This window comes from Mizuhopecten yessoensis, unplaced genomic scaffold (assembly GCF_002113885.1).
Source record: "Mizuhopecten yessoensis strain PY_sf001 unplaced genomic scaffold, ASM211388v2 scaffold4999.3, whole genome shotgun sequence".
Taxonomy (NCBI): domain Eukaryota; kingdom Metazoa; phylum Mollusca; class Bivalvia; order Pectinida; family Pectinidae; genus Mizuhopecten; species Mizuhopecten yessoensis.
Window position 1 is genome coordinate 1,046,240 of NW_018405829.1, and position 23,785 is coordinate 1,070,024.

Below are 23,785 nucleotides of genomic sequence, written 5' to 3' on the forward strand. Positions count from 1 at the left end.
ATACGGAATTCCAACATGGCGAACTTGCGTCCGTTGCAACCGCATACAAACTAATTTCTACAGGAAAGCTTTATAATTTGCATTCAAACTGACGTTGCAAAGCGACAGTTATGTAGCAGAATGAACTCTTTTCGTTGATGGACAAAAGGGATGTATTCAGGTAACTTGTAAGTCAGGAAAAAACATGTAAATTCGACGTTGTTATGGAAGCTACCAGATTGGTGATATATCGATGTTTAACACCTCTTCCAAGATATTCTCTGCAGAGTTGTACCTTTACATTTATCATCGCAATAACGGTGCTTCTCAAACGATTATTTCTGTCAACATTTACATTGTTGTTCCATTTAAAAAAATGCATTTCGACCTGTCATCATTTCATTTAGATTTTTTAAATGGCTATATTAAAGTTACAATTTTTGGCCCGTTTGAAGATTATTATTTTTTTTTTTACCGAGAGTCTTGCTGTACTATCAGTGTCTCATTAGTATATTGGACATATCTTAACATTTTGTTTGTATATTTCTCTTTCAAAAATCAATTCATATTAATTATCATTTTATTTTTGAATAAGGAATGCATAAAGGTCAAAGGACATGTGCTTTGTTCAGTATATTGAAAATTACATTCATTTTGTGAGATTGTGATCGAAATGTTCAAACGATTTTACATCTTACCCGATATTTTATTACATTTGCTGAGCTTTCAAAAGAAAATAAATCTAATAAACATTGTAACACATTACATCTCCAGCACACATGCAAGCATACACACGTAGGGAGATATTAGACAGGTGGCATAGGACTAGTAGTTAGCGCCTGAAAAGGCAGCTCCTGCGATTTCCTCAAAAGTGTATTGATTAATGTATATGCTAATTGTATAAATTGTATATCTATGTACTGTAAAGCGCTTTAGAGTAGCTTATGTTAGCTAGATAGGGCGCAACATCAAATGTTGTATATTTATTTATTCATTTAACAGCCAATTAAGGAATATGATTTGGGATTATTGCCTTCAAGCAAGCAAGCTTTAATTTTTTTAGCAATGCGGTAGAACCTTGAACAAAAATAATATATATTTAGAAATTGGCCTTATATAGTTCGGTATTTGTCCATTCATATAGTCATAAAAAGAAAAGTCTTTTCATGTTCAATATAATTACAGAAAAGTCTTTTCGTGTTCAATATAATTACAGCGTAGCTTAATTTCAATTGCTTGAATATTTAGTCGATGCTGATTTTTCTTTATATGTTGCACAGGGTATCCCAGTGGACAAGGTACTGATATACCCTGCTTTGACACCTGATTCTGTCGATGGCTCTCACACAGGATACCCTGTGTTACAGGTATGTTACCTAATATATATAGACACCCTGCTATGACACCTGATTTTGATGGCTCTCATACAGGATATACCCTGTGTTACAGGTATGCTACCTATATAGACCCCCTGCTTTGACACCAGATTCTGATGGCTTTCACACAGGATACCCTGTATTACAGGTATGTTACCTAATACATATATATACCATATAGACTGTGAGACACGCTGCTTTGACACCTGATTCTGATGGCTCCTCAGATACTGATTGGACCATATCCTCTTTGCTTATATATATATACACAAGTACAGTGTATGCTTAACTTACAACCCCAAGGTCACAACAAGTGGTCGAAAATCAAATTTCTGGACTAGACTTCCAAACTGCAATGAAGGTAATATATATAAATACAATCAAAAGAAAAATGAAAAGAAGAAAAAAAAAGGTATGTTACTTACCAGACAGTGTGTCCCACAATGTGATGTACCTTCAAGGTCAAGGTCATATGAAGAAGTCATAGTAAAATTACCACAATGATTGTTCGGATTATATAACTCCGAACTGCTCGAAACTGTTCAATAGATCTTCTTTGTATTTGATATGTGTGTTTTAAGCAGAACATATTTGGTTTTGTTTATTGGGTTTAGTGTCCTACCGTTATTTAACATGTGTCTCCATACATGTACGCTATGTACTAGTATATACGTAGTGTGTTACCTAAGGTTATATAAGGTGTGCCTCCATACATGTACGCTTTATGTACAAGTATATATACGTAGTGTGTTACCTAAGGTTATATAAGGTGTGCCTCCATACATGTACGCTATATGTACAAGTATATATACGTAGTGTGTTACCTAAGGTTATTTAAGGTGTGCCTCCATACATGTACGCTTTATGTACAAGTATATAGTAGTGTGTTACCTGGAGGCGATATGTTGGCATATTTGCCTCCTTGTGATAGCACAGATTTGACGCCAGATTTGACGACAAATTTAGAGAGCTACTTCACTGAAACACAATGCTTAAAGATATCAGTACAGTACTTCACGATCACATTTTATCACATAATGTACTGTGTTATCCAGTGAAAATACCCATGTCATATCTTTTTCGTATTACCCCATGTAATATGACCTATCAGCCCTGTGATTGGTTGTAAGTTCCAGTTGTTTCAATTGTGGCGTCACGCCTAGGATAAATACATGACGTCACAGACTTTCGCACTGAAGTCAAAATGGCAGCTTTTTACATTTCAAGGTTGCATGAAAACTGTCTTTTTACACAAATGAATGCCACAAATCTTGATTATGTGATAAAAAAAAGGATCTTACACTCGTTTTCATTTCATATGAAATTTATGAAACTCGTCACAAATTTTTCATTTTAGCTCGCCAGCTAAATAAAAACACACACCTTAAGACTCGTTTCATAAATCTCATATAAAATGGAAACTCATGTAAGATCCTATATATAATGGTAACGGGTAAATCAGTTGTTGTACTTCCCTATAAATGCCAAACTTTTAGCAGGTAATAGCAACTATGACGGGAGGCAAAGTATAAAAATTGTCAAGTGTGCCATTATACACTTGTAATGTGCTGTAATTTAAGACAGGAGAATCCTTGAAACAAGAATGATGGATGGCTCTTTTTCTGGTCCCTCCCCTTAAACCAGTCTGGTGTAGTTGTATCTTTATTATGCAACATAGCTCTTAGACTCATCAACTGTGCAAGACCTCTAACATGGGTTGGACCGTCTGAAGCCTGAGGTCACACTAAGAGATCAAGCTATGAGTAAAAATAAGTATAAAGTTGGCCTGTAACTTCTGAACTGTTTCATTAGTTTATTCTCCAAACATTAGGTATATATTAACAGGTAAACTATTCACACATCCTGCGTTTCAATACTATTGTTGCGTATCTTGACATGGTACGTACATCATTCACAATTCAATACTTTTTATATGATTGATACTTTTAATTGTATGTGTATTTTTTTGTTTATTGTGTTGATACATACTTTATGCATTGCCATTTAACATCTGACAATCCAGCCACCTTTCTTTCCAACTAAAGTGAGTGGATTTTTGAATACAACTGCTTAAATACTCGGTACAGCCAGATTAGTTGTGGCTTGTTTAATGAGGCTCAAAATTCTAGATGTAATTATGTTCTGTTTAAAACAACTTTTAAATGATAAAATAAATATGAATAATACATTTGTATTTACAGGCTACAAAACATGAATTCTGACTTTGGTGTGCGGCCTGGTAGTGCCCTGGCCAGAGGTGTGCAGATAACCGAGTTTAAAGATACAAGAATAAACCCAGAGCCCATAATACTAGAGGACAGTGACGTTCTTCTGGAGCAGTACCTCTCCCCCGGCAAACTGGTAACTTACAGCAAACACACAGTACCTCTCCCCCGGCAAACTGGTAACTTATAGCAAACACACAGTACCTCTCCCCCGGCAAACTGGTAACTTATAGCAAACACACAGTACCTCTCCCCCGGCAAACTGGTAACTTATAGCAAACACACAGTACCTCTCCCCCGGCAAACTGGTAACTTATAGCAAACACACAGTACCTCTCCCCCGGCAAACTGGTAACTTATAGCAAACACACAGTACCTCTCCCCCGGCAAACTGGTAACTTATAGCAAACACACAGTACCTCTCCCCCGGCAAACTGGTAACTTATAGCAAACACACAGTACCTCTCCCCCGGCAAACTGGTAACTTATAGCAAACACACAGTACCTCTCCCCCGGCAAACTGGTAACTTATAGCAAACACACAGTACCTCTCCCCCGGCAAACTGGTAACTTATAGCAAACACACAGTACCTCTCCCCCGGCAAACTGGTAACTTATAGCAAACACACAGTACCTCTCCCCCGGCAAACTGGTAACTTATAGCAAACACACAGTACCTCTCCCCCGGCAAACTGGTAACTTATAGCAAACACACAGTACCTCTCCCCCGGCAAACTGGTAACTTATAGCAAACACACAGTACCTCTCCCCCGGCAAACTGGTAACTTATAGCAAACACACAGTACCTCTCCCCCGGCAAACTGGTAACTTATAGCAAACACACAGTACCTCTCCCCCGGCAAACTGGTAACTTATAGCAAACACACAGTACCTCTCCCCCGGCAAACTGGTAACTTATAGCAAACACACAGTACCTCTCCCCCGGCAAACTGGTAACTTATAGCAAACACACAGTACCTCTCCCCCGGCAAACTGGTAACTTATAGCAAACACACAGTACCTCTCCCCCGGCAAACTGGTAACTTATAGCAAACACACAGTACCTCTCCCCCGGCAAACTGGTAACTTATAGCAAACACACAGTACCTCTCCCCCGGCAAACTGGTAACTTATAGCAAACACACAGTACCTCTCCCCCGGCAAACTGGTAACTTATAGCAAACACACAGTACCTCTCCCCCGGCAAACTGGTAACTTATAGCAAACACACAGTACCTCTCCCCCGGCAAACTGGTAACTTATAGCAAACACCCAGTACCTCTCCCCCGGCAAACTGGTAACTTATAGCAAACACACAATACCTCTCCCCCGGCAATCTGGTAACTTACAGCAAACACCCAATACCTCGAGCTCTCCCCCGGCAAACTGGTAACTTATAGAAAACACACAACACCTCTCCCCCAGCAAACTGGTAACTTACAGCAAACACACAATACCTCTCCCCCGGCAAACTGGTAACTTATAGCAAACACACAACACCTCTCCCCCAGCAAACTGGTAACTTACAGCAAACACACAGTACCTCTCCCCCGGCAAACTGGTAACTTACAGCAAACACACAGTACCTCTCCCCCGGCAAACTGGTAACTTACAGCAAACACACATACCTCTCCCCCGGCAAAATGGTAACTTACAGCAAACACACAGTATCTCTCCCCCTGTCAAACTGGTAACTTATAGCAAACACACAATACCTCTCCCCTGGCAAACTGGTAGCTTACAGCAAACACACAGTACCTATCCCCCGGCAAACTGGTAACTAATAGCAAACACACAGTATCTCCCTCTGGCAAACTGGTAACTTATAGCAAACACACAGTATCTCTCCCTGGCAAACTGGTAACTTATAGCAAACACACAGTATCTCTCCCCGGCAAACTTGTAACTTATAGCAAACACACAGTATCTCTCCCTGGCAAACTGGAAACTTATAGGTAATTGTATATTGAAAGCAGAGCCATTGGATTCCAGCGATAACAAACATCTGACTTTTATATTTCTGGATTATAATGGAACTAATCACACTTGTACATGGCATTAACCCTTTCACCACTGTAGACCATAATGGACACATCCATATCATTTCATGGTAGAGTCTACTTAAAGTTACATAGGGGTGAAAGGGTTAATTAGTCTGATTAAACCATTTCCTTATCCTGTAATTTTCAGTTCTTTTTGTATTACATCTTATGTTAACATTTTGACATGAGTGTATTTGGTTATGTTGTATTGTTTGGGTTGTAGAAGCTACTGACTGGGGTACAGAATCTAGAGGTAGTGAGTAGTCTGCAACTGAAGGTTGACACATCAGACACAAGCCTTGGGAACTTTGGATCATTACTACCCAACCTATCCCAGCTACGACTTTCCAACAGTGTTATACCCTGTATCAGGCAAGTGTTGGGAATCAGTGGAAATTGTATGACCAATTATTGGTTACAATTAACTAACTGATGGTCAACCAATAATCGTTTTGAAGAAAGACAATTTGTGAAATCCTCCATGCTGTTGTTGTGCGTGTTACTTATACGAATGAAAAATGATATCATGTAAAAATTACTATGTGTAAAACACTGAATCTGTAGTTTATATCCTAAGTAGCTATAAACAGGCTCAAGAGTTGAAGAAAGTCAGTGATGATGCCAACATACCTGGACATAAATATCAGGAGACTCCTGCTGCTTAACTCTTGTTAGTATCTAGCAAGGAGATAGGCTTCAAATCTTGAATCTCTCTAATGAAATGCCATATTATCTACACACAATCATTACAACTAATATTGGTAATGAATTCAGCAGTTGATTTATCTTTTTCTTGGCCTAACTGACCAATGGTCAACACATTTGATTAATCAGAATATTACCAGAATCAGGTCAGTACTACTTTAACTTAAATCAGGTTTGGGGTTGTACGTTTTTGTGTACCTGTGCTAACTGTGTGTTTTCTGTATTTCAGGGATTTGGGGTCATCGTTACGGTTTGTTAAAGTGCTGTGGATGTCTCGTTGTTCCCTGGTTGAACTTGACGGTGTATCCTCCATGAGCAGTCTCAAGGAACTATATTTATCCTATAATGAAATTTCAGACATCAGCCCACTTAGTATGTTAGACAAACTTCAAATACTAGACTTAGAAGGGTAAGTATATTATACACCGTATATAAAAACAGTGTTATATAAAGTGATTTAAAACAGTAATTAAAATCTTTCTAGTACACATCTTCCTTTCAGTATACATGTATATTGTGGAGAGAGAAACAAGTTAAATCAGAATTAAGATATTTACTGTTTTGATCTCATTCAATGAATACAAAAAAAATGTCAATTTAAATCTTAAGTAAAATACAAACAAACTCAAGCTAGTTATCCCATTGTAACATTTTGTATGGAGGAAATAGAGAATTTCTGTCAGTATATAACGGATGCCACTCCAATACAATTTAGTATTAAAGAATTCTATTCATATTTTTTTTAGATTTATTCAAAATGTATTCATTGTTTATATTAAATCAAAACATGGTAAATGTTTTCTTATCTAAATATGTTAGGATGGAGTTAGATCAGAGTCAGTGAAAGTTGGTATTGATAAAGTAAGTCAACTAAACTGGGCCAAAGTTTTAGTTTAGTTATTAAGTGAAGTGGTGTACCAAAATTAAGATCTGAACTTTTAAAGATCGACAAAGAAAACTTCATAAAACTTTATTAAAATCAAATTATATTAAATATATAATTTGTTTAATACGGTTCTATGTTTTTTTGGTTTTTTTTCTTATTGCTTGGCAAGTGAGACAAAATTTATTGATAAATCATATTGATATTTTAATTTTAATCTTGCAGGAATAATCTAGATGACATATCACAAATACAGTATCTGTCCTTCTGCCTGAAATTGACGAATCTCACATTAGAAGCAAACCCACTTTGTGTTCAACCTGCACCAGACAGAGAGGATGTAAGTTTTCATTTTCGGAAGCGGAAATATCTTTCACTGAAATAAATGCTGAATTAATGAAAATACAAGGTTCAATATTCAATGATCCCAATCAGAGCAAAATAAACTCCAATATTTAAAATCATATTTTTCGAAAGTTAAATAAGATTAACTGTCATTGATTTGTGAATGAAATAAAACGACCATTCAATTAAAATGAACATCACTGTAGGGTGATGTCTGTATGGATCAACTTTGTTTTATAAATTACAGGAGAACTATGACTACAGACAAGAGGTGAAGAAGGGGATCCCTCACCTGGTCTGTTTAGATGATGAACCCTTATCAATGGAACCGTCAAGTAAAACAAAAAATGTGTTTGATGCTGACTGGGCATTTTTGGAGGATTTACACAATGATTTGGGACTGACAGGCTCAATGGAGAGTTTGGGAACCTCTGATGGAGGGGGTGAGAAATATATACCTACAAAAAGTAGGATGGCATATCCCTATTTGTATTCAACTATTTGATTTTGTTTTCATATACAGACTTAGATAATTTTGGATGTAAATACGACTTTGTTGTTGACATTTCTGTAATAACTGTCCATGGATTATTGTTGACATTTCTAAGATTACTGTCCATGGACTGTTGTTGACATTTCTAAGATTACTGTCCATGGACTGTTGTTGACACTTCTATAATAACTGTCCATGGATTGTTGTTGACATTTCCATGATTATTGTTAATAGATTGTTGTTGACATTTCTATGATTATTGTCCATGGATTGTTGTTGACATTTCTATGATTACTGTCCATGAATTGTTGTTGACATTTCAATGATTACTGTCCATGGATTGTTGTTAACATTTCTATGATTATTGTCCATGGATTGTTGTTGACATTTCTATGATTACTGTCTATGGATTGTTGTTGACATTTCAATGATTACTGTCCATGGATTGTTGTTAACATTTCTATGATTATTGTCCATGGATTGTTGTTGACATTTCTATGATTACTGTCTATGGATTGTTGTTGACATTTCAATGATTACTGTCCATGGATTGTTGTTAACATTTCTATGATTATTGTCCATGGATTGTTGTTGACATTTCTATGATTACTGTCTATGGATTGTTGTTGACATTTCAATGATTACTGTCCATGGATTGTTGTTAACATTTCTATGATTATTGTCCATGGATTGTTGTTGACATTTCTATGATTACTGTCCATGGACTGTTGTTGACATTTCAATGATTACTGTCCATGGATTGTTGTTGACATTTTTATGATTACTGTCCATGAATTGTTGTTGACATTTCAATGATTATTGTCCATGGATTGTTGTTGACATTTCTATGATTACTGTCCATGAATTGTTGTTGACATTTCAATGATTACTGTCCATGGATTGTTGTTGACATTTCTATGATTACTGTCCATGGATTGTTGTTGACATTTCAATGATTACTGTCCATGGATTGTTGTTGACATTTCTATGATTACTGTCCATGGATTGTTGTTGACATTTCTATGATTACTGTCCATGGATTGTTGTTGACATTTCTATGATTACTGTCCATGGATTGTTGTTGACATTTCTATGATTACTGTCCATGGATTGTTGTTGACATTTCTATGATTACTGTCCATGGATTGTTGTTGACATTTCTATGATTACTGTCCATGGATTGTTGTTGACATTTCTATGATTACTGTCCATGGATTGTTGTTGACATTTCTATGATTACTGTCCATGGATTGTTGTTGACATTTCTATGATTACTGTCCATGGATTGTTGTTGACATTTCTATGATTACTGTCCATGGATTGTTGTTGACATTTCTATGATTACTGTCCATGGATTGTTGTTGACATTTCTATGATTACTGTCCATGGATTGTTGTTGACATTTCTATGATTACTGTCCATGGATTGTTGTTGACATTTCTATGATTACTGTCCATGGATTGTTGTTGACATTTCTATGATTACTGTCTATGGATTGTTGTTGACATTTCTATGATTACTCTCCATGGACGGTTGTTGACATTTCTATGATTACTCTCCTTGGACTGTTGTTGACATTTCTATGATTACTGTCCATGGATTGTTGTTGACATTTCTATGATTACTGTCCATGGATTGTTGTTGACATTTCAATGATTACTGTCCATGAATTGTTGTTGACATTTCAATGGTTATTGTCCATGGATTGTTGTTGACATTTCCATGATTACTGTCCATGGATTGTTGTTGACATTTCTATGATTACTGTCCATGGATTGTTGTTGTCATTTCTGTGATTACTGTCCATGGATTGTTGTTTACATTTCTATGATTACTGTCTATGGACTGTTGTTGACATTTCTATGATTACCGTCCATGGATTGTTGTTGACATTTCTGTGATTACTGTCCATGGATTGTTGTTGTCATTTCTGTGATTACTGTCCATGGATTGTTGTTTCCATTTCTATGATTACTGTCTATGGACTGTTGTTGACATTTCTATGATTACCGTCCATGGATTGTTGTTGACATTTCTGTGATTACTGTCCATGGATTGTTGTTTACATTTCTATGATTACTGTCCATGAATTGTTGTTGAAATTTCTATGATTACTGTCCATGGGTTGTTGTTGACATTTCAATGATTACTGTCCATGGATTGTTGTTGATATTTCTATGATTACTGTCCATGGATTGTGGTTGACATTTCAATGATTACTGTCCATTAATTGTTGTTGACATTTCAATGGTTACTGTCCATGGATTGTTGTTGATATTTCTATGATTACTGTCCATGGATTGTTGTTGACATTTCTATGTTGATTAATCATGGATTCTATGTTCTGTCAGGGGGAACAATATTGTGCTTTCTATGATTACCTGTTCTGTCCGGAGGAACAATGTTGTGCTTTCTATGGTTACCTGTTCTGTCAGGGGGAACAAGGTTGTCGTTTCTATGTAACTGTTCTGTCAGGGGGAACAATGTTGTGCTTTCTATGGTTACCTGTTCTGTCAGGGGGAACAAGGTTGTTGTTTCTATTGTTACCTGTTCTGTCAGGGGGAACAATATTGTGCTTTCTATGGTTACCTGTTCTGTCAGGGGGAACAAGGTTGTTGTTTCTATGGTTACCTGTTTTGTCAGGGGGAACAAGATTGTGCTTTCTATGGTAACCTGTCCTGTCAGGTAGAAAACATTCAGAAACCATTTGGGAATTCCCATCATAATTTAGATCTGACTTCACTTAATGCATATGATTGGTCCTCATTTTTGGTCCTCAATTACTCAAACAGTTTGATGGAAACACTTGATCAGTTTTTAAATTAGAAAATATTCACATGTAATGGCTTGCTGTTGTTGGATTATAGCAATAACCTTTGGTTGGAAGGTTTATATAAGGACTTCAAAGGAAATGTATATATTGACTGTTGTTTTTCAGCCCCTTCAGATGGCAGTCGGCCAAGCAGTGCCTCTTTGCGTCCTTCCACAGCCTTCAGACCTGGCAGTGCATTGAGGCCATCATCAGGATTCCGTCCTCTCACAGGGTCAAGACGTCCTGCTACCACATCAGGAAGTTTACGGCCAGCCACAGCACGACCTAGCACTGGCACAGTCAGTAACACTAATACAACAGGTAAGAAATATAACAGCCAGCTTGGCATTGCCTGTCACACACAGCTGTCATGTACGTTTACAGGCAGCTCAAATTGGTACTCACAGCTGGTTACACGCTGTATATTAGCTATCAAATGTGGGATAACAATATACACAAATGGTGATATTTTGCTGTTTTAAGTGGCCTTACTCTGAGTGCTTGTTTTATGTTCCAGATGTCCGGACAGAAGAAGCATCAAGTGATTTGACTTTGGGGAAGGTCATCTGTGGAAATCCCTCCAAAGCCTTGCTGTCACGGCGACGGATCACAGGACCAGAAAACAAGGAGGCTACTGCTCCAAAAATGTTCCCCCAGGTAGGTTTGTCACCTGACTTAGATAGTCATCAAATGCTTAAATAACCTTGACCCCTTTTCAAGTTTACAAGGACAATGTGTAAAAAAAGTACAAACTATTTCTTCTAAACCATACGAGTCCTGATATTTAGCCTGTGAAGGAGTGAAATAAATATCTCCACAGCTTACATTGGTGACAATATATCACTAGATAACCAGAGCTAGTCTTTGTTTTGACGGAGAGCTGCCGCCTCTGTTTAAAGAGACTAACGTTGTATATTTCCTACCCAGCAAACAGGGAATCCGTGCTATAAATAATAAATACATGACATTGAAGTGTTACACATGGCCATATCATCATCTTTTTTTGTATATGAACATATTTTGGAAATGAAACAACATATTCCTAAGCTGATGCTTGTTAACACTACCATACTCATTTTGCTCATAGATAACCTATTAGTTCAACTGTCTTATTATAATACCTGAATTATCAGTAATGTAGAATTGTATAAAGTGTCGTTTAACCTTTTCAGTTCCAACATCAGCCCGAGCACACCTATGATCTACCTCCAGAGGATGATAGAGAGAGATCAGAAATAACCTTAGAATTACAAGCTTGGAAAAAAGATCATGAACAGTAAGTTGTAAACAGATACCATATAGTGAAAAACATTTGCAACAAAAGCAATTGAAATTTGCAATTTTATCCTGAAATACACATTGTAAAAAGTAGTGATTGAAAGTTTTGGCTATCTGTCAAATTTGGAAAAAAAGGTTTTAATTGGAGACTATCAGCAGCCTCTGCTGTATTGAAACATCCAATACCATTACTGCCTTTAGATTCTGTCTTCTCCCACACTTGCCAATGAAAGCACCTTTTGACATCTCTCCCCTCCTTCCTGACTCTTACTTACCCCATTTGACATCTCTCCCCTTCTTCCTGACTCTTACTTTCCCCATTTGACATCTCTCCCCTTCTTCCTGACTCTTATTTGCCCCATTTGACATCTTTCCCCTCCTTCCTGGCTCTTACTTAATTACCCTATTTGACATCTCTCCCCTTCTTCCTGACTCTAACTTGCCCCATTTGACATCTTTCCCCTTCTTCCTGACTCTTACTTGCCCCATGTTAGCACTTTTCAACAGTCCCTCTCTGACTTCCCCCAATGCCCATGTAACTGCCTATTTGATATCCCACCACTTTCCTCCAATTGCCCAATGTAAGCACTTTTTGACTCCTTTCTCAGTTCCCCCTTATTTAAAATTCCTTTTGACATCTCCCCAACTGGCTTCAAGTATGCAGTTTTATATGACTACACTATCTCATTGAAAATACTTTTTGCCACATGTTCACTGTCTCCTGTATTACGCGGCCTTTGACACTTTCGCTGAAAATTCTAGCAAAATGATATTGTTTTTAAAACTTTTGTGACCACATTCTTATTTGTTTTCATTCTTTATCACCATGCAGGCGGATGATCAAAATCCAGGAGACAAAAGCACCCCAGGTTTTAATTGTGGACCACGACGACGCCATCAGTCTGTCTGGGGAGGAAATCACATCCGACGAGGATGAGGAAATTGATGATGACCTTGGGTTCTCTCCTCTTGATGCAGACACAACAGAAGAGGGTAAGAAACTAGCCAAAACTGATCCCAAGACCTTCTACAGAAAATTGTCATAAAGTATTTAATGTGTTTACCTGTAGGGTATCGCCAGGGCGGAAGTTCTGTAAATCATTCAAGCTATACTCTATGGATCTGACCGCCTGTTCAGATGAGTCACCTATTTCCAAATATTTACAGTAAAAATAAAAGATCTAAAGTTCAAATTTAACAAACAAAATATTTTTTTAAAACTTTATGCGATGTAAAATTAATGCTAAATGTTCAAAAGAAGTTATGTTTCTGAAGAAAATCAGTAAATTTTAACATAATGGTCATTAAGAATTCAACATTAAATCCGCATCTTTTGACTGCTTTATTTTTCAGAGTTAAATCATTTTTATACGCCCGTCAAATTTGACGGAAGTATGATGGTATGGGGTTGTCCGGACGGCCGGACGGCGTAAACTTTTGTTTGTCCGGCAATCTCCTCCTACATTTTTCGACTGATCTCTTTGTAACTTGGTATACATTATAATCATGATATGAAGTTGTGTCTCCCTTAAAAGAATTTGATTCAACGAGTTTTGCAAAAGTTATTGCCCTTTGTTCATTTCAGTATTTGATTTTTTGTCCGGAGATCTCCTACATTTTTTGACGGATTTCTTTGAAACTTGGTATACATTATAATCATGATATGAAGTTGTGTCTCCCTTAAAAGAATTTGATTCAACGAGTTTTGCAAAAGTTATTGCCCTTTGTTCATTTCAGTATTTGTTTTTTTGTCCTGAGATTTTCTCCTACATTTTTCATAGCATATCAGCTAACCACTCTTAGAATGATGCAGATCCTATTTCAAGAAAGTATATAACACTATATGGCATTGGACAGGCGTATATTGTTCCACCCCGTGGTACTCTTGTTCAAATTAGCATTCAAATACATACATGTAAAATTATTTTTCAGTGATTAACATTTACATCAAAATTCATATTAAAATTTCATAAAATCAATTTCACATTTCCATTAAAATTTCAAAATCTTTCAAGGGACTAGAGTCACAGGTCCATTTAATTTTCTGAAAGTAAATTTTGGTTTTTACTCCAATCATGATTGAGACTATGTGTTTAGATAGAGATACTGTTTACCTCGCAGTCTTAGTTGGGGATGTGTATGACATCATTACATACAGGTACTGGCTACCATTACTAAAACAGAACTTTGATTTCTGCTCGAGAGCTTTAGAAATACCACCTGTTTTGACTTACTGATTCAGAAATATGTTCATCTAAGTCAAATTTTTTATTGTATTTTGGTTCTTGTCAAAAGTCAAGGTAACTTTTATTTTGAAAAGAATTTTGTGTTTGGCTCATTGTTTGAAGATAATTAGATGTTTTAACATAATACCTCTCAAATATAGTGCTTACCAAAATGAGTTCAAATATCAAATAGGAAAGGTGATAGAGTTTGTCCTCTGTATTGACTTCTCAACTTATAGGGATTTATTGTCTCTCATTTTAGGTCCATGCAGGTAAACTTACCATGTTTTAAGGTCCAGGTAAACTTACCATGTTTTAAGGTCCAGGTAAACTTACCATGTTTTAAGTTCCAGGTTAACTTACCATGTTTCTAGGTCCAGGTAAACTTATCATGTTTTAAGGTCCAGGTAAACTTACCATGTTTTAAGGTCCAGGTAAACTTACCATGTTTTAAGGTCCAGGTAAACTTACCATGTTTAAAGTTCCAGGTAAACTTACCATGTTTTTAGGTCCAGGTAAACTCACCATGTTTTAAGGTCCAGGTAAACTTACCATGTTTTAAGAAACTTTGAGTTGTCTTTTCTATAGGGTAATGAAAAAAAATAAAGTTTGATATAACAACCTTTTACATATTCCAAACATTTGAAAATTCCAGTTTTCTTAGTTTTGTCAGTGATTTTCTTTATTTGGAACCAAGGTCTGTTTCCCAAAATTCCCTGATAAACCTCAGCTTCTAGTAAACATTGGGTTGATAGTATGACTACCAGATAAGAGGGGGCTGGACAAGACCCAACTATATAATTGATATGTTGTTATGATTATGTAAGGTTATTTCTTCATTGCAGACCACAGATCAATAAATCACAAAATGGTTGTGGAGCGCCTGCACAACAAACAGCCAGCAAATTACCAGGATATAACGGGTAGTGACCATGGCAGGTCAGTTCTGGACAGACAGGAAACCAGACAGTTGTCAGAAAGTGATGGTGCCCGCCCAAAGTCAAAAGGCTTTGTGCGGCCTGCTCCTCCTTCCCAGCCGATAACTGGTGTGCGGGGAAACAGTCCTGTGCGGGGTGTACTAAGGGTGAATAACTCAGGACTTCCCCGACCTCCTGTGCATGCCATGTCTACAGAGGGACCGAGCCCTCCAACATCTGCGTCAGGTCCTAGCAGTATCCGGTAAATACTTTTACTACAATGTGAATTAGTTGAACATAGACTCCCTATTTGCTCCCACTAACTGCTAAGCAATCTCCAAATTTTTATGAATTAGCCCAAGACAATTGCCTAGTAGGATTAGAACCCCAGTATTTTTGAACTGCATAAAAATAACAATTATGAAGGGAAAAAACTCATGTATCAAGAATAGAAAGATCTTGTGGAATGCTAACAACTTAACTACCTGATAGTCAATACCTTTGTAAACCTTTGATAATTTGTAGTACAGTGAAAATGTTTAATAACCTTCATGGATGACATATATACCCAGTGATCTCCCAAATGTTTTTTTCTAGTCTTGTAGCATTCAATACTGGCCTCCATGTAGACTATCAACATATTTGCTTAACATTTTAAAGAATCCTTAAAATAAAATCTTAAGTGCAGATTGTTGATGTTTTTAAGAAACTAGATAAATGGATCCTGGCTATGTTGTGACTAGATGGTATTGTTTGCCAACTATGTTAGGGTACTTCAAGTTCAAGGCAACAGCAAAAAGACAAGGGCTAAATATTTGTAATACTTGTCCATGCTGATGATGATTATTCAATGATATGAAATTGTATGAATAATTTTGTGACCTGACAAGACAATACACATTTTTTCAATTAAGTCTTATGTTGCTAAACATTCTTTCAAAATATCTGCCAATTACAATTTCTGTTGAAATGTTTACATTTCAGGAGGAAATATGATCGCAGCAATATCTACTCTGAGGCTGTTCAGCCTGTGATTAGAGGCACCTCGGCAGCAGAGAGGCCCCTCCCCCCTAGTCGACCATTCACTGCCAATGCCGTTCTTCAACCCTCACTGCCATCCACACAACAAAGAATTCGCCGTACCCTTCCATCCGTACCCAGCCTACCCTCTCGCCCACCGGTTCCTAAATAGCCAAAACAATTTTACTCCAACATGACTTGTATTTTAGTACAGCTGCTTAAATTTCATATCATAATGATAGAAAATTTACTGTACATGTACTTTGAATTACTCCTCTCCTGAAGTGTTGACTTGCCATTCTCATAAATCATAAACTTTTGGGATAGTTTGATAGAGATGGTTTCTAGGCCAGCACTGTATTTAGACAACGTTATTTGTGGAGAGGGTACAAGCAGATTGTGATATGAAGTAGATTGAGCTGGGATGACGTGCCTGTGATTTACTTGAGTTCTACAAAGCTTCATGATTTGGACGGTAGTGTCAACTGCTTACTGACGCTTAGAAGTAATGTGGGGACTCGCATTTTATGATAATGTCGCAAATTAATGCTAGTTTTTGTGCAACTTGAGGTAATTTCATCCGATATCTGTATGGATATATATGACAAGGCAAACAATATGAGGTGGATAATTCCTAAACCTACCGGACATGCTGGTTTCGAGTATTCTCCGGTATTACTGGGTACTTGTGTTACTGCTGACGTGAACCTGTAAGCCAAATGGTTAGAAATTCCTGTGATTATTGCTACATAACTGGCACTGCATTTTGGATTTATTTCAGGAATCTGCTACAAAACGGACACATAGTATTAGATTTGATTTGGTCACTTATTCCAGGAATCTGCTACAAAACGGACACATAGTATGTGATTTGATTTGGTGACTTTTGTCTGGAGGAACTTGGTGACTGCATGATTATGACCAGTGATTTTAAAGTATCTTTCAATTGAATTCCAAAATAATTAAATTCTTCATGTAAACACCAAGAATAGATTACTGTAATTGAGAGTGATGCTGAACATGGTATAAGATTGTGTGATAAAGATAATATACATAAAAGTGTATAGGATACAGACGACATACCTATGTCACATAGCCAATATATATATAAGTAATAGACTCTTCGACTTTAACTGTGGTTAACTATATTGTTGGATGGCAAATCCCAAAATTTGCATGTCAATATGTAACTGACATCACATTGTGGAACTTTGTAGTTCTGTGTGTATTGTTGGGGCACTGACTCTGACATGCAGTTTTGGGGTTAAAACCAATGTCTTATTTCTACAGTTAAAGTAAGGAGTTTGACTGCATTTCTTCATCTGACATTGAGATAGCACATCAAACAGGTTTATTGTACCCTCTAATACAGCCACACCTATACAAAGTCAGATCAAGTCAGGCTATATATCATCCTATAACAGTTTTTGTTCTTAATGTTTTTGTTTTTGTAAAAACCAAAATAGAACAAATATGATGGACACAATAATATTATAAAATGTAAAATAAATGAATTTACACCAAATTATTTTAAACTTATATATGAGTGTCAGTTGATAGCTATGATAGTAGGCGTGATAGTCCTACATGTGTTAGCGACACTCTGTGGAGATGTGTGATTAGAGCTTCTCCTAGTCCTACATGTGTTAGCGACTCTCTGTGGAGATGTGTGATTAGAGCTTCTCCGCCCTATGGTGCTCTTCATAATCTGATTAAGAGTTAATTGCACTTCTGTTTATCAGATTTTTAAATGATTAAGTTTCTCTCCAAACCTTTTGGAGTTAATGACATTCAGGTTTTTTTGTTTTGACCTACTTGTCAATGACATTATGGCCGGTATTTTTGTCTTGACCTACTTGTCAATGACATTATGGCCGGTGTTTTTGTCTTGACCTACTTGTTAATGACATTATGGCTGGTATTTTTGTTTTGACCTACTTGTTAATGACATTATGGCCGGTATTTTTGTCTCGACCTACTTGTTAATGAAATAAATGTAAAGTAAGTGCATGGACAGGTAATGATGATTTGTATAGTGTGTTAAGTCTGATCATCAATTGTTCATTCAAATCTAATGAATTTCATTCGACAATATCACTGGCCTTTTATTATTTTATTATATATAATAGTTCCCCAGACAGTAAATACCGATGTATACCCAATGAGGAAAAAAGACATGGGCCTTAACTTCCAATGAACGTGATGTTGTTCGACATTGTCACTGTAAGTCAGGTATGTTTCAGAGAAATTTATATGTGTGGGTGTGTTTAATAGAGATTAGTTTTGTTAGGTGTGCTTCAGAGAGTGTGGGACCATTTTGGTCAGGTGTGTTTCAGAGAGACTTACTTGATCAGGTCTGCTTCTGAGATACTTACTTGATCAGATATGCTTCTAAGAGACTGACTTGATCAGGCCTGCTCTTGAGAGACTGATTTGATCAGATATGCTTCTAAGAGACTGACTTGATCAGGTCTGCTTCTGAGAGACTTACTTTATCAGGTTTGCTTCAGAGAGACTTACTTGATCAGGTATGCTTCTGAGAGACTTACTTGATCAGGTTTGCTTCTGAGAGACTTACTTGATCAGATCTGCTTCAGAGAGACTTGCTTGATCAGGTGTGCTTCTGAGAGACTTACTTGATCAGATCTGCTTCAGAGAGACTTACTTGATCAGGTGTGCTTCTGAGAGACTTAGTTGATCAGGTCTGCTTCAGAGAGACTTACTTGATCAGGTGTGCTTCAGATAGACATACTTGATCAGATATGTTTCTGAGAGACTGACTTGAGTGACACCGCTTCTGAGAGACGGACTTGATCAGGTGTGCTTCTGAGAGACTGACTTGATCATGTATGCTTCTGAGAGACTGACTTGATCAGGTGTGCTTCTGAGAGAGTGACTTGATCAGGTGTGCTTCTGAGAGACTGACTTGAGTTGGTGTGCTTCAGAAGAATTTACTTAGTCAGGTGTGCTTCAGAGAGACTAATTGGGTCAGATGTGTTTGTAAGGGACGAATATAGTGAAGTGTATTTAAGATATTTATTTGTGAGTTTTTTATTGAACGAAAGTATTTGATAAAATTTGTTTTTGAGAGACTAATTTGATTAGCTGTTTTGTCCATTACATTGTCGCTGTACATTAATTATAAAATGAACATTATTACATCCAGCTGTCGTTTGAATTGTCACATTGTATTTTAACATATATACACCAAACTCTGTAATTAATTGTGTTGTTGATAGAGGCAAAGTGTACATTTTATTTATTTATTTGTGATGTTCTTGATTTTAATTCTGTCCTGCTTTCTCAGTCATTATTTTGAGTCTCCGTAACTTGTTAGAGACGTTTACAGGGTGCAAGATTGACATATTTTAGGGGCTGGGACATAACCCCATGCTCTACAAGTCCCTTTTTAATAGGAGGTTCTCATGTAATATTAACCTTTTTTTTATCTTATCTTAATTGACCATCATTTAAAATACATATAGAATAAAGTATTGATAAGACAATTAAAAAAACGTTTTTAGAAGTATGACATTTTTGCATCAATGATGGCATGCATTTATAAATCTCTGATGGCAACAAAAAAGCTGAAGCAATTAGAACAATTATGTTTGAAAAAGGAGATATTTATATGAGACCGGTCATCTGGTTTCCTACCATCGTAATTACAGATAACACTTTGATCTTCAGTAAGGTAAACGTTTACCAACACAAACATGGGAAAACAAACAACATCAGTTTGGGGAACGTTTACACACAATGTTTGTGTGTCTCAAAAAATGTAATACAGACAGCATAGTTTGTTTTTTGTATAAAGTAATATTACCTCCCCGAAGTACTTACTGGTAGAATCACATATTGAAGCATATATGGTCGTCTGTCATAGGGAGTTGTCAGAATCCCTTGTAAAAATGATTATTTGGTGATGTCGTACTTTCAGCAGTTTGTATATTTGCAAACTTATTTTTATAACGGGAAATAGATCAACCCAGTAGTTTTCTACTTATCCTATTTCACAATCAATGGACTGTGAACAAGTCGAAACCGTTTTACATAATTTGATGTATTTCATTTAGAGTTGTCAAATCAGATTTCCAAGTTTATAATAAATATCAGCTGATAAACAGCTAATGGTCAAATAAAATTTGATAAAGGCGTAATTTATTGTTGTAAATAAAGTATCTGCTAAATAGTGACTTGGCGGCATTGGGAATTCTATAACCCCGCCTTATAGATATCCTCACTGACACCTGTTGCCATTTGCATGTTAAAATATGAACATATCAAATGTCTTCAAAATGAAGATAGATGGATTTTGTGAAGAGTAATGACAGATCAGTATATAAAAAAAGGAAACGTTGGTGTTAAGTTTTCTCCAATTATCGGGAAAAGAGGTTAAATAATCTGATTTTCAAAATCAATCTATACCGTTAAGGCTATATGAATACAGAACAAGTGATATATCCTAAATCCCCAAAATGTTTATATTACCGAACGCTATTTATTTTAAAGAAACACCTCAAAGGATATATAGATAAACAAAAACAGTCGTTAAATTCGTAAGAACCAAAGGAAGTGTATACTCTCGTTAGTTTATAGTTCAAGCTCAAATGGTGAAAAATTAAACAAAGAAAAATGAGGTAACAAAGAATCCAATCTAAACATTCATTGATAACTATTTATCAGTACGCTTCTTTATTAAAGTATCACTTTTGGCCTAGTTACCGCCCGTCAGTCAAACAAAATCATTTGCAAAAAAAAGATAACTAGAAATGGAAAGAAAGTAAACACCTGCTTAAGAGATTGGTAAGTCAAACAAAGTAAACCGTTACTGAACCATATGGCCTTGGTAAGTCAAACAAAGTAAACCGTTACTGAATCATATGGCCTTTTTGTCTACTTAGGATTCGTCAGTGGTACTGAAGATCAAAATAATGGGAGATCAATATCTGAAGTGTTTCTCAATATGTAGAAATACAGCAAAGGGTGCCTAGAGAACCCTGTACAGACATACAAGTACTGGCTACCACAGATATGTAGCATGTTCTAGAAACACAGTGACGGTCAACCTCTGTAGTCCGTCTCTGTGCTTAGGTAAAATTTATAATTTGATGCAAAAAGCCAAAAAAGAACCCTATTGGTTTACTCATTCGTTCCTGGTTTATTTGCTTCGAAAATGTTCCACTTACCTTGTCTTTTGAGCTGAAGAATTGTACCTGTTGTTTATCTGTATACAATGTTCCACTAATTACCTTGTCTTATGAGCTGAAGAACTGTACCTGTTGTTTATCTGTACACAATGTTCCACTTACCTTGTCTTATGAGCTGAAGAACTGTACCTGTTATTTATCTGTATACAATTTTTCTCAAATTTCTATGTGCGTTGTATCAAAGATTACACGATATTTATGTTCAGCTTCTGTCAAAGTGGTGCAGTTGATGTTTGTTTTGTGAGAGGCTCCAAATGTACTTAATGTGGTTGAATAATGGAAACATCGTTTTTGCACTTTTTTCAACAACTAACACTGGTCCGATACTTTCAGATTGACGACAAGGTATTCTCTTTATTCTGTTGTATGTTGTTGATCAGACATGAGAGGAATAAATAAGTCTTGACACTTGGACAGACAAGTAATATAAATACAATTATAGCGATTTTCTTTTGTCTGTTTTCAAATCTAGCCCTAATACGTCTTTATTCTAAAGGAATTTGATGAATTAAAATTTACCAACATGCATATTATAAGCCGGTGAGCATATCCTAAAATGTTGGTCCTCGACATGGCCAAACGTGTTGTTTATAATTTTGCTAGTGTAAAGAAAACCCTTGGTATTGTTCTTATTAAACTGACCAATCAGAGAACCATAGTGTTAAATAAAGTTGTAATTGACTTTGACGTCATATTCAAATTGTTCTGCATAAAACGTCTTTTACTTGGTATCCTGTCCATATATCAGTAACGTGCCAAGCCTTCTTCCAGATTCATTATTTTCCCGTTGGATTCTGTATAGAATTACTTGATTCCTGGTTAATTATTAGGACCCGGCCGCGTCATTCCATCGAGTTTGATGTCAATTCCTTTTAGAGAATTATCACGTGTATCTGCTGGTTACATTTATGATCGAGGTAAAACTCTCTTCGCTTAAAAGTTATTGTTGACGTCATGCCATGTGAATGAAATCAAGATAATCTAGAATCTAAGAAACGGATCAATTTTTATGTCCCCAGAATAAGCACTAGACCTAGCTGCATCCGAAAATTTATCGAAATGACACAAACGAGCGGAGCCACATCTTAAAGAATTAAAGTATCTTGGAATCGAAGGGGTAAAACTTCATTGGAAAGACTTTTGGCACCTCACTGTATAGAGCAGCGATCTAAACGAACGCGGCCATTTAATATAGGTGGAGGAATGTTTCGATAAATGGTCACACACAATATCTCCACTGCATTCGAAATTAGCGGTTTACAGCAGCATGGTGTGTGCGCGGGGGTGATGGCTATTACTTACCTTACACACAAGTCAGGTGTCCCTACTGTTGTCGAGAAGCTCCCGATTTTTTACTCTTATTCTTTTTCCTGTCTAGTGGTCACAACTTGAAGAATAAAAACGTACGACAGGGTTTGTGACTATTTTTTACGTTAGTATCATAGCTATTGTATACATGTCTGTTTTACCTCAGAGGTGAGATCATTTAATGATGCGGTGTGTTTGTGTTACAATAGTAGTCTGCGCTTTAAATGCTCATCTGGTTTGTCATTTATATATAACGCATGTAACTTATATTAATGTCTGAATAAAAACAGCAGCGTTCCAATGACAAATATGTTCTGATTTGTGTTCTAATATTATTAATCAGGTTTCAAAGCGACACTCCATCCTCTGATTTAACGTCATATGTATTATTATAACTAGCCGGCCTATTCGGAGAATAGGGTGGGGTGGGGTGGGGGGTTGGGCAATGTATAGCGTCGGCGTCCAACTTCGCTGAGGTTAAAAGCTTTTGGCCAAGTTTTTTTCCAGATAGTATTGGATCATCACACTCAATACGTATACACTGTTGTCTATTATAATGTTAAGGCATTTATATGGAGTGTAAGCAATGTGTTGAACCATAGTTTCACAGTTCAGGGGCAAGAATTGGTCAATTGTACTTGGTTAATGTTTTGGGGGCTTGAGGTTTAAGTTTTTGGGCAAGTTCTTTTGTGAAGTGTTGGATCACCACCATCAATAGGCTGTTGTCTATTATAAGGTTGAAGTATATATATAGAGAGAGAGACAGAGTGTTAGCAATGTGCTGAACCATATTTTCATATTTTAGGGGCCAAAAACAACTTAATTGGAATTCTTGGGGCTTGAGGTTGGATGGGACACCACCATCTATACCTGTTGACTATTTCACGTTGTCTGGTCAATTCTCCTTTTGAAATATACAATATGTTAAGTTACAGCAAAACCTTGTTACATTGATACCATTTGTTCA

General features: G+C 36.6%; 1 protein-coding gene across 2 annotated transcripts; it reads left to right on the forward strand.

Annotated features, from left to right (window-relative positions):
• Positions 1–9: 9 nt before the first annotated feature.
• Positions 10–17,813, forward strand: LOC110450135 (leucine-rich repeat-containing protein 56-like). 2 transcript variants are annotated; one of them, XM_021497418.1, is made up of 13 exons: positions 10–160; positions 1,260–1,346; positions 3,557–3,716; positions 5,846–5,994; positions 6,557–6,736; positions 7,436–7,550; positions 7,803–7,998; positions 10,987–11,181; positions 11,378–11,517; positions 12,033–12,136; positions 12,971–13,131; positions 15,209–15,542; positions 16,265–17,811. In XM_021497418.1, exons 2-13 carry the CDS (start codon positions 1,315–1,317, stop codon positions 16,470–16,472), a joined length of 1,974 nt encoding a protein of 657 aa, XP_021353093.1. In that variant the 5' UTR covers positions 10–160; positions 1,260–1,314; the 3' UTR covers positions 16,473–17,811. The 2 variants fall into 2 exon arrangements, with proteins under 2 accessions (XP_021353093.1, XP_021353094.1); XM_021497419.1 differs by lacking the exons at positions 10–160; positions 1,260–1,346 and adding an exon at positions 1,400–1,503 and having other exon boundaries at positions 16,265–17,813.
• Positions 17,814–23,785: the final 5,972 nt, after the last annotated feature.